Genomic DNA, 17645 nt, shown 5'->3' on the forward strand with positions numbered 1-17645 from the left:
CAAACTCCTACAACTCCCCCTCCCTGGTTCTGCCTCCACTCCAAGATATCTAGATGCATAAACTGCAAGCTAGACCTTTTATTCTCCCAATGACCTGGAGCCACCATGAACAGACTGTGGCAAGCCTGCCCCTTTGTTTTGCTGTTGGATTACCTCAGGCACCATTTTTTGTGTGGGCTGAGACTTGTGCACAGGGCACATGCCCCTTCCCCACTTCAGTTGCTTTTCATATGGGCAGGGAAGGCCAGTCTGGTCAGTGCTGAAGCAAGGGACTCAGAAAGGACAGCCCAGTGAGGGTGCAGCCCAGCAGCCCTTCACTGCCTTGCCCTGGACAGGACACACAAGGCCACAATGAATCCTCTCCCAGGCCACCACACCTCCCGGCACATACTCAGGGCTCACAGTTGGCATGAGTACCTGTGTCCTCTTTATGTGTATCAGTCTTATTTCCTTTCATTTACAATTCTGCATTTGGTGTAGAAAACTCAAAATGTGCACTGACAAATTACATTTTATTACCCTTGCCTCATATATTTTCCAAGGTTCCAGTCATTTCTGCCTATTCCATACCAACTGCAAATTTGACCAGCTTAATATCACACATTCTCAGCAAGTCACTGACAGAATGAAGAATGCACCAGAACAGAGCCCTGTGGTATATCACTAGAGACTCCTCACAGGTGAACTCTGGTCTGTTAACCCACACATCTGAGCATGGCTGGTGAAAACAAAAATGCAGTCATCTGCGGCACATCCTCCAGGGCCTCCACAAATGCATCCTGCAAAGAACAACGCCATGCTGCCGACATCCAGCATCTGTAGCACCTGTGCTGAGCCTGTCTGATGGAGGGGCAAGCGTGCCAAATCTATTCTTGGCAACCACACACAGGACCACCACCACCAATTCTTCTCTGAACTAGCAAACGACCCAGCTGGTTGCCACAGATCAAAGACAACTTTTCTAAACCTACTTTCTTCTCATTGTTGGTTTTCCACTAACTCTTAAAATTTGTCCCCACAGGTTCATGTGGTAGGTGGCCTCCAGTACAATCACCTTCCCCTGGGTTGGTTAGACATAAGGACTTGCTCCTAGCAAACAGCATGCCACAAAAAACAATGGAACATCACCTCCAAGGTCAGGTTCAAGGCACTGTGGACCCAACCTGGGTGCTCCCAGTTCTTTCTTGGGTCACCAGATGCTGTGTTGCAAGGATATTTCAATCACCTATTGAGGGGCCTAGGTGACCAGGAGCAGAGGCCTGCCAGCAACCTGATGAGTGAGCCTGGAGACTGGTCAACCACCACTAACCTGTACTGGAAAGTGAACTTTCCGCCCCAAGCCTGGGGTGACTGAGCCTCCTTAGAGACGTGGAGCCAGGGTCATCCAGTCAGGTCACACCCTGGTTCCTAACTCACACGTACACTGAGATAAGAGATGTTGGTTGTTTTAAGCCAGTAAACATTGGAATAATTGGTTCCCAAGCAGGAAAAATCAACGCAGACGAGAAACAAACATAGGGTGTTGATATGATAAACAGTAAAATGTAGGAGTGATTTTGCAGCATGGTGTTGGGGAAGGCTTAAAGAGCCCTGAAACACACTCTGTGGAGTGACAGACAACCAGGAAGCTGTGTGTCAGGGTCTGTGGGAAGTGGGGAGACTCCTACGGGAAACCGAAGGCAGAGCACTGGAACAAAGTAAAGCCAGTGTGCTGCCCACGGTCCGGCAAAAAGCAGAAGCTGTGCTTGATGAACTGGAGAACTGCTCTGCCGCACATCTCCCAGCCAAGTGCAGGAGTCGCCCGGCATCTTTTTGCTGCTTGCGTCAGACATGAGCAGGGAGCAACATCAGGAAAGTGTCACTCAACAAAAACAAGCCAGGACTTGCCGGTTCAGAAAGCACTCAGTCTCTGCAGACACCAAGGGCTGCCAACACGGAGGAACGCTCGGTCTAACTGTGCACTTATTCAGATGGAAAAGACACCAGAGGTGGTGCTAGGGACCAGTGTTCAGCCACCCCTCAGCCTGGCAGAGGCGGAGGGTGCGCCCAGCTTGGGATATGGTGCAATAAGCCCTCTGGAACACTGGAGGGTGCACCTTCTGTCGGCTCCGCAGGAGCACAGGCAGGGAAGGGCGAGGCTCTGAGAACTGTGGCTATCTGCGGGGTCGTTCACTTTATGCTCTGAATAAAGCCCTTGCTGCTCTGCCACTGCAACTTATTTAAAAGGATATTTCTTTCTCTTCCCCTCTCTCTCTCTCTCTCTCTCTCTCTCTCTCTCTCTCTCTCTCTCTCTCTCTCCCTGCCCCCTAATCTCAGGGGAAGCAGGATAAACTTTCTTCCCCATTCTAGGCAGAGTTATCTGTCCTTGAGCATACACCCAACACAAGAACGAAGTAACAGACTTGGAGATGGCACCTGAAGATCTAAGAAATGACTATCTCCTAAATTAACAAGTGAATTACAACTCTAGACAGGAACACCTGCGGTGAAGTCTGAATCATCTCTTTTAAAACCTCCTGTTCCCCTTGATGGGCAGAATCACAGCCTCTGAGACAGGAGTCCCTGTGCTTCTCCTTTGCTAGCAAAACAATAAAAGTTGCTTTTCCTTTTTCTCAAAACTATGTCCTCATTATTGGATTGGCATCAGGAACAAGGACCAAGCTTTCAGTAACAGGTACTGTTTTGTCTAATAGAGCAAACCTCAAGAAGGTTCACAATATCTCCATAGAAGTAACTTGAATACCCAATCCATCCTTAAAAGAGAGCAGAGACGTCACCAGCCTGAATTGAAAGGGACCAAGACAGTATGAAATAAAAATAGGTCTTCAGATTCCCAAGATCCTACTGGTCATAAGATAGGAATCCAGGGTCATAGAAAAAGAGAGGCAGACTGAGTCTCAAGGAGAACCACCCATAAGGTGTTGGAATGCAAGAAGTATCATGAACCTTTGAAATGCCATACAAATATCTGTGAGGATCCAGCCCCCATCCTTAGCTCCACCCCTGCCTTGGATCATGCCCTGGCCCACGCCCTGCATGCAAAAAGTACCATGAGGCCAACACACACACACACACACACACACACACACAGGGAAAACCAGGGCCAGACTCTGCCTCTGCCTTGGCTCCACCTTTAGTCCACCTTCTACACCTGCCCCTCTATAAACACTGACACCCCACACCTGGGTGCTACTGTCTCTCCCTCTGGAAATAGCCTGTATTCTTCCTTGAATGTTTGTCTGCTTTCCCAAGTCAATCTGCCTGTGTCTCTGAAGAGGCTGAAATTCTTTCCCAGCAAATACACCAACGCCTCCACTCATCCTGAATTGAGAGCTTTCTCAGGGAACTCCTCTAGAGATAGGAGGAACAGGCTGAGAGAACTGTCGAGATGAAGTATGCACTATCTTTCAAGAAAAAGGAAGGGAGGCCCAGAGGGCATCCCAGGCCAAGGGCTAAGCAGGACTCCCAATCTTTGCCAACTGGATTTCAGAGCTGCTATGGTCCAGTGGTTCCCTTCTGCTTCCCAATGGCCCCTTTTTGAATAGCAATGTTGACAGCAGCTATTCCAAGCCTGGTCCACCAACGGACACTGGGTTTGGAGGTAGATAAATGGTGTCTTGTTTCTCAGTCCAAGAGATTGCAAGGAGCTCCAAGAGTTGTGCTTGGAGAATCAGAACCAGGGTCCCTCACCACCCCAGGCTTAACCCAGATGAGGACAGCCTGCGCTCCAAGTTGATGTGAGGGGATGAGATTCTCCGGAACAGAGAGGGGCAAATGTGCTTTACGCTGGGGCCACAGGGCTGCCTAAGGGCAGCCTCGGAGATGCCCCCATGCGCCTCACTCTCTGGGGTTCACGCCCCTCAGGTGTGGGCTGAGTGACTCACCCCTAGAAAAAAGAACTCAACAAAATTGAAAGAACACCTCTTCAGACTGGGCAGCTTCCCTCACAGGTCCCCTGTTCTCTCAGACTACAGGCTGCTATTCTGTGAGGACACGCAGGCAGCCTAGGGAGAGGCCACCTGACCCAGAACCAAGCAGGCCTGGAGCAAGCTCTCCAGAGCCCACAGCCTTGGGATGACTGCATCCCTGGCCTTCAACTAGGCTAAAACCTCAGGAGGGACCCTGGGTCAGAGATATCCAGGCAGCCACGCCTGGATTCCTGACCCACAGTGTGAGAGGTAAGAGATTTTAGCGGTTGAGTTGTTAAGCTCTAGGATCATCTGTTAGCTATGTGCAGACTGCCCCTTGCCTGGAGTCCAGGCATGTGGGTCAGAAGGCAGAAGCACATCTGCAAAGCCAGCACAGTTTGACAGCCCCTCAGTTCCAGGGCCTCTGCCCCACTGGCTCCTGCCTGTCTTTGTGACCAGGGAGACAAAGGGTCAGAGTCCTTCAGTCCTCTCGCCACCCCTCAGAACCACAGGTGCCACATCCCAGAGGGCCCCGAGCAGCCTGGCACAGTGTGAGCCACTATCAGCCGAGCAGTCCTGGCCAGGCATGTCCTGCCTCAAGTCCTTCATCTGCAAAGTGGGGGCCATGGGCACAGTGACTGCCTGTTGCAAGTGCAAAGGGAGAACAGTACAAGTCCAAGCTGAACTGAATGTCCAGCCGAGTTCTCCTTCACCCTGTCACTACAAACCAGAGAGCTCTAGGTCCTTCTGCAGGGCTTCAGTTCGACTTGCCACTCAGTCTCTGGGCAGGTACTGACAGGGCCAGGCCCAGGCTCTGGGCTCAGCACCAGATGTGTCCTGAATGATCTGTAAGGCCAGGTGAAGTGACACTTGTGTGACCCCTGCCTCTGGACTCATGGTGAGCCACAGAACATTCTTCCCTAAGGCTTCCCTGACCTGCAAGGTTGCGAAGGGACCAGACCATCCCCAACCCCACCCCAAGGAGAGCAAGACCACACTATGGCCTATCATCTCTCCCCCAGTGGCAAAAATGCATGTGCCCAGGCCTGCCCAGGGGTGAGCCACAGGACAGTGGGGTCAGGAGCTCAGCTCAAGCTCTACAGGGGAGAGTGAGCCTGTGGTAGTTTCCAGGTCCCAGCGAAGCGGATGCTACAGAGCCGATGGTAGGAGGTAGAGGAGGGAAGGGCCACGTGCCACAGAGGGAGGGGCTGCAGCAGCATCCTGACCACCAGTCACGCCAGGGCAGCCTCCCTATGCTGATTCCCTGCACCTGCCAATCTCTAGGCAGCCTCAGGACCTACACAGGATCACAGATCTCGGCCCACACTGGGTACACATGGGGAAGGGGGTTGTGCACACTCAGGTGAGAACACACTCAGACCCAAGTAGGCATCTTTAATGAGGCACCTCCCTTACCCCAAAGTCGAAGCAGTTGAAGGAGGATCGGAAGTAGCTTCTGGGCCCCAGGCCATACATCTTCAGGGACATCTCTGTGAGGAAGAGACCCAGGAAAACAAACTCTGCAAAGTCTAAGAGAAGTTGGAGAAGAGGGGGGTTAGCACAAGGCTCCTCCCACCCTGCCTCCAGCCCAGACTGGAGGACACCACACCTCGGTCCTTTCCAGGGCCAAGACTGACAGGCCTGGTTTGCATCCTGTGCTCTGAAGTCTCATCCAGAACAGGGATAATGGGTTGACAGGGACACAAGAGATGCTGTTCCAGTCTAGATAATGAGGGCCCAGTGCTTATGGGACACAGTGCCAGGATCCACAGTCACAGGAAACACCTTCGGGAGGGCCCACAGATGTGCACTCTGGCCAGGCTTGCTCCGCTGGCTCCTCACTCGACCCCAGGCAGAACCCCTCAGCCTTATCGGAGTTTCCCTGTCTTTCCACAAGAGCTTCTTTCCACAGCCCTCCTCAGGACCCCAAGGCACGACATTTGATTTTGACTTCGTTCACCTGTCTGCCCCACACCCAGAGAGCTCCTCCACCACCAGAGCATCCCTGGCCTGTCCAGCACACACTCCCAGGGGTCACTGGCTCTGCCAAGGGCTTTGGTGACGCTGCCCCTGGCTCTGCCAATGAGGGGGGTCATGGTGGAGGGGCTCGACCCAGAAGTCCCAGAGGTAGGCCTGCTGACCTCCAGGGCCTCAGGGTGAAAGGGAGGCCACATTGAGGCTAGAGAGCCCACAAATGCCACTGACCTAGCCCAGACAGGAGCGAAGTCAGAGCAAGAGAAGGGAGTGACTCCAGAGGCAGTCCCAGGCCTCCAACACTACCGCCCTACCAGCCTGCCCTTCCCAGGCCAGAGTCAGTGGTATCCATTTCCTGGCTCCTGGGGACCTGCTGCCTGAGCAGGCCAGGAGTGGGGAGTGGGCATCACTGAGGCCCTCAGAACAAAACCACTCTCTTTGATCTTTCTCCCAAAGAGGTGCACTGGGATAGAAGACCAAAGGTACTATGGTCTCTGGTCAAGGCAGCAGTTCCAACCCAGAGCATGGTCACGGAGGACAAGGGCCATGAGAAGGAAGGGAGGCCAAACCTGAGAGCCGGTCACTGGGCAAGTGCCAGTTTAGTCTGGGTCTCACTGGGACATGGGCCTTAAAGCAGACACAGCTCCTGACAAACAGATAATGGAGGATGGGTAGCACATGACCCATTCCTGTGCACCCTTAAGTCTGCCTTCCCCACAGTTCCCAGGGGCTACAGAGTAACAGCCCAAACACTTCTGTCAGGAGTGAGTTCACAGCAACCCAGATGCAGATAAGCAGAGATGTGCTTACAGGCCCACCTAAGCACTGTGTAACAGAGAGGAGGGAACCCTCTTCTAGAGCCTAAGCACCACCCCCAGCAAGCCTGGCCCTGAAACCAGCCAGATCACCAGGCACTCTAAGTATGGGATGATAGCAAAAGGCCAAGAAGCCTACCAGGGAAAGCCGGAACCCATACTGAGCACAGATGCCACGAACCCTTAGGCAGGACCTTCTTGGGGCAGGAGGACCATCCCCAGCAAGCCTGATGCTGCCTCAGACAGATGCCTGGGCCTGGTTGTTCCAGTCAGCAGGTACGAGGAGCAACAGGAAAGCTGCACCCCTCACAGTCTAGTTCAGAACATCCCAGCAGACAGGAAACAGGCAAGCAGCCTGCACAGTCCTATTGCTCCTGGTCACAAAGCCCCAAAGCTCCTCCACACTGTCACTAAGGCCCTTGCCTGTGCCATCATGTTCCCAGGCAGCACCCTGGGAGAGAAGAGAGGTAGGACTGTGACCACTCCCATGGGGACTACCAGCAAGGCTGCTTAGGCCCTCAGCTTGCTCCCTGGAAGACCAAAGTGAGAGAACTTTGCAAGAAACAGGTGAAAAAATTGCCAAAGGTGATACCTTCAGAGAAAGGGACTGAAAATCCCTGGCATCCTGTTGAGATGTCCTGAGCTCGTACACTCAGTCTCCCTCTACAGCCACAAAGGGGATCATGCATTCCTGCCAGTCTTTCACCCAGCTATGGTGCTAAAAGAGTTAGTGCAGGAGATGGCACCCACCCTGCTCTCTCCGAGTCCACAAGCTACAGGGCAAGCAGAGGAAGACAATAAAAGTGTCCTGTGCACGAGAGGCCAGCGTGCTATGGAAGCAGAGGGGAGGGCGGTAAAGCCTCATGGGTGCTCACAGGATGGTGAGGTCCATAGCTCCCTTTCACTGTCCAAGCCTCAGTTCTCATGGTACCTCAGGGTAGGTCCTTGGTGGATGGGCAGCCCAGGTGCACAGAGTTCACTGACTGCAGGGTGGCAGGCCTCAGGCCCCAGGGAAGGTGGTTGGTGCAAGACGGCAGCACCCCCTCCACCTCTAGCAGCCTGCCTCCCCTATGGGATCAGTCCAGCCTGCAAGGACAGAGCCCCAGGCACTCAGCAGAAAGGCTCAGACTCAGCAAATGCCCAACTCTCTCTCCCACCATTTTCCCATGAGGCCAATGGGTCCAGGAATTCCAGGAGAACACAGCAGATTTTTGGCCAGTTTGCCTGTGGCCTGGCCCAAGGCTGGAATACTTCCAGCCCCAAACTTCCACCATCACACATGTAAGCAGGTCATGCAGGTTCCTACTCACACAGGTACCCCACCTGCCCAGGCAGCGGATACCCCGAAGGCAGGGAGTGACCATGACAGCAGCTGGGTACCACCAGGCCTGGCCAGCTGAGTGAGGAGGAAACAGAACCCTTGGTCCCCACCCAACTCCAAGGTTAGGGAACCTGAGCCTGAAGACCCAGGAAGATCCTGAACTCATTTCCAAGCAAAGACCCAAAGAGGCCAAGCTACCAACCCCAGGATCCAAGAACTGGGGACCAGAGCAGGCTGCTGCATGGCACTACTGCTCCCCACAAACCTGCCTTGGGAGTCTGAGCAGGCTGTCTTCTGATGCCCCTCAGCTCATCATCTTCCTGCTGCCTCTTTGCCCTTCCCCTGAGAGGCAAGTAACAGATTCCTTTTTTATTTTTATTTTTTTCCCCAGAACTAGAGAGTGAACCCAGAGTCTCCCAATTCTAGGCAAGTCCTCCACCACTGACCTGCACACAGGTTTGGAAGCTGAAGCCCAGACTGCATGAGTGTGCATGCGTACAAGCACAACCTTCTCAAGTGACCGTGGACCTCTCTACTGCACAGTTGTCAGCACCTACAGTTCATGAGAACCCTTCAGGGGCTGAGTGGGCCAGACAGGTCAGACAGCTGGGCCAGGACTGGGGGCCAGGATGCTTTCAGGGTTTAGCAAAAGCTCTCCTGAGTGCCTCAGGCAGCTTCCAAAGAGTGTGAGGTCTTCATGGGAGCTCAAAGCAGCTCCTGCCCTGACTCACTGCAGACACCAAGCAGGGTGAGTGCAGCTGACCCTGGATGACAGGGAAGCAAAAGCACTGACCACAGGATGGAGACATCAGTGGACTCTTCGACACTTCACAAGGTAAGACAGTTGTCCTTCTGGGGCCCACAGAGCCCTGGAGTATGCAGACCCGCTTCAGAGCAGTCCTGGTCCTGGACAGGCACAGGAAGCCCCGACCACTTGTTACCTTCCTCTCTGCCTTCCCTGAACTGTAGCCAGGGTCAAGACAAGCATGACATGGATCCCTGTGAGTGTCCTAGGCTCACAGACACACAATAGCAGGTCAGCTCTGGTCATGGGCAGTCACGACGCCCATATATCCAACTCACTGTACAGGAGAACAGAAGTATCCAGAAGGGCCTTAGCAGAGAGCGAGCAGTCAGGACTCTGCTTCCTTGGGAATCCAGGCCAGGAGTGGCACAGAGTGAAGCTCCTGGCCTAAGGGTCTGAAACCATTTAGAGGGAGGACTCCGGTGTGTTTGGCCTGGCTTGTCCCCGGCCATCCCACACACTTCCTTCCCTGGGCAACCAGAACCCCCCAACTCATCGCACTACTGATACAGGGCATCTAGCACATCAGTTGGGCTGCCTAGAACCCACCTGCAGGCACGGAGGGGAGCCCTCAGGCCTGGGACACCACCCAGGCTCCAGCAGAGGCCCTGGGGGACTGACCAGGTCTGTGCAGCAGACAGGAGTTGTGCCAGGATGTTCCAAGGCAGAAGAGTCATGGACCAGGATTTCCAGGCTGCAGAGCAGATTGGTTTGGGAAGTGCCCTGAGAGTAGGAAGGGCGGGCTGGGTACGTACACAGAGCTGTGGTGAGCCGCTGCGGTTGGTTGTAATGCACCATGGCCACACAGAGTGTGTTCAGAGCCACCACACACAGCACCACCCAGTAGAAGCTCTGCGCCTTCACCATGCGCCGGATGAAGAACCGGAACATCTTCTCCTTCCTCCGGAAATATGATGAACTCTCTGTCTTCCCGCTCTTAAGGCTGGCACGGGCAAAAGGGGACCCTGCAGGACAAAAGGCTTATTGAGAGATCAGGGACCAGCAGCCCCAGGACACTGCCCATCCTCAGACATGCCCTTGAGGACACCCTGCTCCAGCCCCTGGTCACAAGCAATTATGCCACTAATCCCTGCCACCCCCCTGTGGGGACTCCATGGTGCCTATGCTCACTGGCTACCAATGGGAAAGTTGGATTGAACTGGACTGGATGGTCACTGTCTCTGGTCCCAGCACCCTGGCCACCTTCCAGAAGGTAGCCCTGATGCCCTGGGCACTCTCCATGGGTACTCCAAGCTTTTTCCAAGAGAGAGAAATCTGACAGTCAGACCCTCCCCAAGTCCCACCCCTCCAGTATACCCTAGGCACCCTGCAGCAGCTGGTCCCCTCCTCACTGACTCAGGGGTCAGCAACCACTGGCTGCCCATTTCTTAAGCAGCTCTCCTGGAACACAGCCAAGGACAAGCATCTGTTCGCGGGAGATGGCTGCTGTGCTGTTCATAAAGTCCAAAATACCCGCTGTCGGGGGGTGCCGACCCTGCTCTGTCCCGACTCCCGCTCCTCTCCTCGGCTCACACCCAGGCACCTCTGCTGCCTTGGTCTTAGCAGTTCCCAAGTGTGAAACGCTACCCTCCATGGCTTCCTCACAAGGTGGCTTCAATGTCACCTTTACAGATCATCTTTCTCTGGACACTCCATCTGAAATAGGGTCCTCCCTGCCCACACCCTGCAGGGACTGCCACTCGTGGCCACCTGTCCCCCTTTGCTTAAGGGCCTATCCTATTTCAGCTCCCTGGACGACAGCCATGTTGTCGTTGCATCACTGAGCCCCCTGCATGCACACACAAGCCCATGCACACACACTGGAAGACGGCCAGAGAGGGCACATAACTCATGCAAACCCTGCACACATGGGCCAGGGAGAGCAGCAGGACGGCCCTGGGGGAGTCTCCGTCCCACAGCCATGCGGGAGGCCTCACAGGCGGAGCCCTTCACAACTGCCTGACAGCCACCTCACTGTCACATGACCTACACGAGGTTCCCATCTGGATGTGGGTGTTCCCAGAAGTCACATGTGAGACAAAGCAAGAAGTTTAGAGGGGAAGCGGCTGGGTCACCAGAGTCTTAACACAATCAGCGGATTAATCCCCTGAGGGTTTAACTGAGTGGAATGGAAGGCAGGTAGGGTGTGGCTGGAGGAGGTGGGTCCCGGGGGGCATGCCTTTGTCCTATATATTTTGTATCTGGTCAGTGAAGTCTCTCTGTGCTTCCTTATCATCAGGTGAGCCACCTCTCTCCACCACACTCTTCCACCATCTTGTTATGCCCCACCTTGAGCCCAGAGGAATGGAGCCTGCTGTATATGAGACCTCTGAAACTGTGAGCCCCAAGATAAACTTTTCCTTTCTAAAATCATTCTTGTTAGGTCTTTTAGTCACAGTAGCAAAAGAGCTGACTAAAACATGACCACAGAGCATGTCAACAGCTACTGCACTTGCACAAAACCACACCTCCACGCTGCCTGCACACCCTCAACACACACTCAAGGGGCACCAGGGGAGCTGGAGCCCAGGAACCTCTACTGCAAGCTGACAAGGACTCTTGCTTCTCGGGTCAGCCACACTCTGGGGCAAAGCACAGCAGCATCAAGGCCAGAGCGCACCAGCCTCAGCTCCACAGGAGCCTGGGAACCTCAGCGAGGAAGCAGTGGCCCGGACAATGCTCCCTGAGTACTCCCCAGGACCTACTCTTTGGGGTAGGGGCACAGTGCCTGCAGACAGCAACTCTCAGCAAGCAGACACTGTATGTTCAGGTCTGTTCTGGGCAGCAGCTCCAGTCCAGTTCTTGGATGAAAGTAGGGCATCTACAGTAAAGGCAGAAATGTGTCCTTCAAACAGTAGTCTCAGTGGGAAGAGCACGAGATGAAAACCGCTCTCAGCTCTCTGCACCTTCCAGATCTACCACAATCAGCGCATAGTCTCTATGATGAAAAAGCTCACTTCAAGAAAAACAGACCCGAAATCTTCAAGCAAGGAGAAAGTCAAGAATTAAAGCAACCCAAGAAAGTTAAGTACCAATGAGAATAAGATATGACTGATAGAAATATCTGGATTCCTTTATGTGGTGCACTAAGAGTTCACCAGTTCATACACAGTCCCTGTGTCCCTGGTCAGTACTATTTGCTCAACAAACATGCACAGATCATTTGTTCCAGGGTCCTGAATGAAGCATAAAAAACAGATTGACCGGAGATCCAAGATGGCGGACTAGAGGGAAGTTGCATTCCTTGTCGCTCTGTAACTCCGGTTTCAAGCAGAGGATATCTGTTTCTTGGTGAGGCAGTTTGTGCCGCTTATCAATTCCCTGGTGTTTACCCCATTTGTCTGCTGTGATGATCTGCAGTCTGACAGCATATCGACGCCTTTTTTGAGTGCTGATTGCTCACTGTCAGGCGCCTATCATCCACCATTTGCCTGCCTCTGGCTGGTCCATCGCCTGCCTTACACCTATCCATCAACCAACGCATGAGGTTCACCTCCCGATCGTCCAACAACAGTCAGCAAACTGATCGCTGACTGCCAGTGGAGCACCAGCTGCCTGCTACAGTACCTGCAGGTTTGATTACACGTTGCTGCTGCCACCCAGGTCCAATAGGACCCCTGGCCGGACTGACTGAGCCCCGTCTCCAGGATCCCTCAGTCCGACCGATCACTCCCTGACTCTGGGGGCCTCACATCGACTGCTCCCTGCTGCCAGGACACCCAGACCAACTGACTGCACCCTATCACCGGGACCCCAGACCGATTGATTGCACCCGGCCTCCAGGATCCCACAACTACACCAAACACACCCGACCTCCAGGACCCCTGCCTAACCAACCGCATCCCGCCTCCAGGACCTCCAGCTGACCACGCCCACACCCCGAGCTGCAGCTCCCCATTTGCCGACACATTTCGAAGTCAGAGCGGCCATCTTGGATAATCCTGGAAGCCATAGCTCCCATCTTTAGGTGGGGCAAATCCCATCCTGAGATGCCTGCTGGAGGCTTGAAGTTCATTGTCAGGTACCTCTCATGCATCAAGCTACTGAACACTAGGAGGTTTCATTACTATATGACTGTTATACTGTAGATTTTCTTTTTTCTCCTTCTTGAAAAAATGTAAATTTTTATTTCTTTACTTTTCTTGCTCTCTTTTCCTTTTGTTTACCTGTTCCCTCAGAGTCTCTTTCTCCCGTTTTTGCATGATAACATCCAATTTCTTTGATTACACTCTCACCCTTTCTATTATCTAGAACTTCTGTATATTCTTTTCTTATCCCATTAACAGCCACATTCTACATCCCTCTGCATCCTCTTTGTCCTCCATTAGAAACTGCAGACCTTATTGCAAATCTGTTTGTTTTATTGAAGATAATATTTTAACTCATTCTGCTTATTATGACAATTTTGTTATTGTCCTCATTGGGGCTATTTGGTCTAGGATTGCATAGTGTCTGACTTGAGCACTGCTAATATTGATCTCCCCTTAAAGAAAGGGTTTTGGAAACCTACAGGACCACTATAAGCCAATAGGGGGAAATCTGCAATACCCCAGATCTGCAGTGCTAGAGGGGAAGATACATGAACAACATGAAAAAACAAGGGAAGAAAATGATCCAAACAAATCTAGATTCTATATTAATAGAATCCAATGACAGTATGTTAGAAGAAATGTCAGAAAAGGACTTCAGATTATACATGATTAAGATGATTCGCAAAGCAAAGGATGATAAGAGAGCAAATGCAGGCAATGAATGATAATACCAATAAGCTGAAAGAGCACCTGCAGAAAGCAAAAGATCATTTCAACAAAGAGACAGAGATTCTCAAAAAAAAAAAACAAAAAACAAAAAACAAAACGGAAATCCTTGGAATGAAGGAAACAATAAACCAAATAAAAAACTCAAAGGAAAGCATCACCAAAAGACTAGACCACTTGGAAGACAGAACCTCAGACAATGAAGACAAAATATTGAATCTTGAAAATAAAGTCGCCCAAACAGAGAAGATGGTAAGAAATCATGAACAGAACCTCCAAGAACTATGGGACATCATGAAAAGACCAAATTTAAGAATTACTGGGATTGAGGAAGGCACAGAGATACAAACCAAAGGAATGAACAACCTATTCAATGAAATAATATCAGAAAATTTCCCAAGCCTGAAGAATGAAATGGAAAATCAAATACAAGAGGCTTACAGAACACCAAATGCACAAAATCACAACAGATCCACACCAAGGCACATTATAATGAAAATGCCTAACATTCAAAATAAAGATAGGATTTTGAAGGCCACGAGAGAAAAGCATCAGATTACACATACGGGGAGACCAATACGGACAGCAGCCGACTTCTCAACCCAGATTCTAAAAGCTAGAAGGGCCTGGAACAACATATTTCAACCTCTGAAAGAACATGGTTGCCAACCAAGAATCCTATACCCAGCAAAACTAAACTTCAGATTTGAAGATGAAATAAAATCCTTCCATGATAAACAAAAGTTAAAAGAATTTACAAATAGAAAGCCTGCACTATAGAATGTTCTCAACAAAATATTCCATGAGGAGGAAATGAAAAACAACAATGGAGGTCAGCAAAGGGAGGAACTACCTTAGAGAAAAAACACTCAAAGGAGAAACCAAGTCAACTTAAAAACCAAAAATAAGCAAATGACTGGGAATACAAATCATATCTCAATAATAACCCTGAATGTTAATGGCCTAAACTCATCAATCGAAAGACATAGACTGGCAGAATGAATTAAAAAGAAAGACCCAACAATATGCTGCCTGCAAGGGACTCATCTCATAGAAAAAGACATCCACAGATTAAAGGTGAAAGGATGGGAAAAAACCTACCACGCACATGGACTCAGTAAAAAAGCGGGGGTTTCCATCCTTATATCAGATAAAGTGGACTTCAAGCCAAAGTTAGTCAGAAGGGATAAAGAAGGACACTTCACACTGCTTAAGGGAACCATAAATCAGGAAGACATAATGATAGAAAATATTCATGCCCCAAACAATGGTGCATCCCTGTACATCAAACAAATCCTTCTCAATTTCAGGAATCACATAGACCACAACACAATAATTCTGGGTGACTTTAACGCACCGCTGTCACCACTAGATAGATCTTCCAAACAAAAACCGAACAAAGAAACCATAGAACTCAATAACTCAATCAATAACCTAGACTTAATAGACTTATATAGAATATTCCATCCATCAACAAGCGGATACACTTTTTTCTCAGCAGCACATGGAAACTTCTCGAAAATAGACCATATGTTATGCCACAAAGCAGCCCTTAGGAAATGCAAAAAAATAGAGATACTGCCTTGTGTTCTATCAGATCATAATGGACTGAGAGTAGAAATCAATGACAAAATAAAAAACAGAAATTACTCCAACACCTGGAGACTAAATAATGTGCTATTGAATAAAACATGGATAACAGAAAACTTCAGGGAGGAGATAAAAAAATTCTTAGAGGTCAGTGAGAACAATGATACAACATATCAAAATCTCTGGACACTATGAAAGCGGTACTAAGAGGAAAATTCATTGCATAGAGCTCATTCAAGAAAAGAATGAAAAGTCAACAACTAAATGACCTAACGTTACAGCTCAAAACCCTAGAAAAAGAATAACAGAATAACAGCAAAAGTAGTAGAAGACAGGAAATAATTAAAATCAGAGCTGAAATCAATGAAATTGAAACAAAAGAAACAATTCAAAAAATTGACAAAACAAAAAGCTGGTTCTTTGAGAAAGTAAACAAAATAGACAAACCCTTAGCCACACTAACAAAAAGAAGGAGAGAGAAAACTCAAATTACTAAAATTCGTGATGAAAAAGGAAATATCACGACAGACACCACTGAGATACAGAACATAATGAGAAGCTACTTCCAAAATCTGTATTCCAACAAAATAGAAACTACCAAAGACATTGACAAATTTATAGAGACATATGCTCCTCCCAAACTGAACCAGGAGGACATACACAATTTAAACAGATCAATATCAAGCAATGAAATAGAAGAAGCCATTAAAAACCTACCATCCAAGAAAAGCCCAGGACCAGACGGATTCTCAGTGAAATTCTACAAGACCTTCAAAGAAGAACTCATTCCAATACTTCTCAAAGTATTACAGGAAATAGAAAAGGAGGGTACCCTACCGAACTCATTCTATGAAGCTAATATCACCCTCACACCCAAACCAGGAAAAGACACATCAAGGAAAGAAAATTTTAGACCAATATCCTTGATGAATATAGATGCAAAGATCCTTAACCAAATATTGGCAAACCATATCCAAAAACATATTAAGAAAATTGTGCACCATGATAAGTGGGGTTCATTCCTGGAATGCAAGGATGGTTAAACATTCGTAAATCAAAAAATGTAATCCATCATGTCAATAGACTTAAGGATAAGAATCATATGGTTATTTCCATTGATGCAGAAAAAGCATTTTACAAAATACAACACCCCTTCATGCTCAAAACACTAGAAAAATAGGGATAGTAGAAACATACCTGAACATTGTAAAGGCTATTTATGCTAAGCCCATGGCCAACATCATTCTTAATGGAGAAAAACTGAAAGCATTCCCTTTAAAAATGGGAACAAGACAGGGATGTCCTCTTTCTCCACTTCTATTCAACATTGTCCTCGAAACTCTGACCAGAGCAATTAGGCAGACTAAAGAAATTAAAGGGATACGAATAAGAAAAGAGGAACTTAAGCTGTCACTATTTGCAGATGACATGATTCTATATTTAGAGGATCCAAAAACCTCCTCCAGAAAACTTCTAGACCTCATCAATGAATTCAGCAAAATAGCAGGCTATAAAATAAACACGCATAGATTTAAAGCATTTTTATACACAAGTGACGAAACAGCTGAAAGGGAAATGAGGAAAACAATTCCATTTGCAATAGCCTCAAAATAAATCTAACCAAAGAGGTAAAAGATCTCTACAATGAAAACTACAAAATATTGAAGAAAGAAATTGAGGAAGACCTTAGAAGATGGAAAGATCTCCCATGTTCTTGGATAGGCAGAATTAATAGTGTCAAAATGGCCATACTACCAAAAGTGCTATACGGATTCAATGCAATTCCAATTAAAATCCCAATGATGTACCTTACAGAAATAGAGCAAGCAATCATGAAATTCATCTGGAAGAATAAGAAACCCAGAATAGCTAAAGCAATCCTTAGCAGGAAGAATGAAGCAGCGGGTATCACAATACCAGAACTTCAACTATACTACAAAACAATAGTAACAAAAATGGCATGGTATTGGCACCAAAATAGACAGGTAGATCAATGGTACAGAATAGAGGACACGGACATAAACCCAAATAAATACAATTTTCTAATACTAGACAAAGGTGCCAAAAATATGCAATGGAGAAAAGATAGCCTCTTCAACAAATGGTGCTGGGAAAACTGGAAATCCATATGCAACAGAATGAAACTAAACCCCTATCTCTCACCCTGCACAAAACTCAACTCACAATGGATCAAGGACCTCGAAATCAGACCAGAGACCTTGCATCTTATAGAAGAAAAAGTAGGTCCAAATCTTCACCTCGTTGGCTTAGGATCAGACTTCCTTAACAGGACTCCCATAGCACAAGAAATAAAAGCAAGAATCAACAACTGGCATAGATTCAAACTAAATAGCTTTCTCTCAGCAAAGGAAACTCTCAGCAATGCGAAGAGAGAGCCTACAGAGTGGGAGAATATCTTTGCCACTCATACTTCAGATAGAGCACTAATTTCCAGAATATATAAAGAACTCAAAA

General features: G+C 49.0%; 1 protein-coding gene across 1 annotated transcript in view; it reads right to left on the minus strand.

The window, feature by feature from the left end:
* The window catches only part of Cacna1b (calcium voltage-gated channel subunit alpha1 B), a gene marked incomplete at its 3' end in the record, with an annotated part of 192520 nt that overhangs the window by 103568 nt on the left and 71307 nt on the right, over window positions 1–17645 (minus strand). The window contains exons 11-12 of the mRNA XM_047525413.1: window positions 9579–9788; window positions 5325–5437 (exon numbers count right to left, since the gene is read on the minus strand). Coding sequence (XP_047381369.1) covers window positions 5325–5437; window positions 9579–9788 — 323 coding nt within the window. The remainder of the gene's footprint in view (window positions 1–5324; window positions 5438–9578; window positions 9789–17645) is intronic.

This window comes from Sciurus carolinensis, chromosome 14, assembly GCF_902686445.1.
Source record: "Sciurus carolinensis chromosome 14, mSciCar1.2, whole genome shotgun sequence".
NCBI lineage: Eukaryota > Metazoa > Chordata > Mammalia > Rodentia > Sciuridae > Sciurus > Sciurus carolinensis.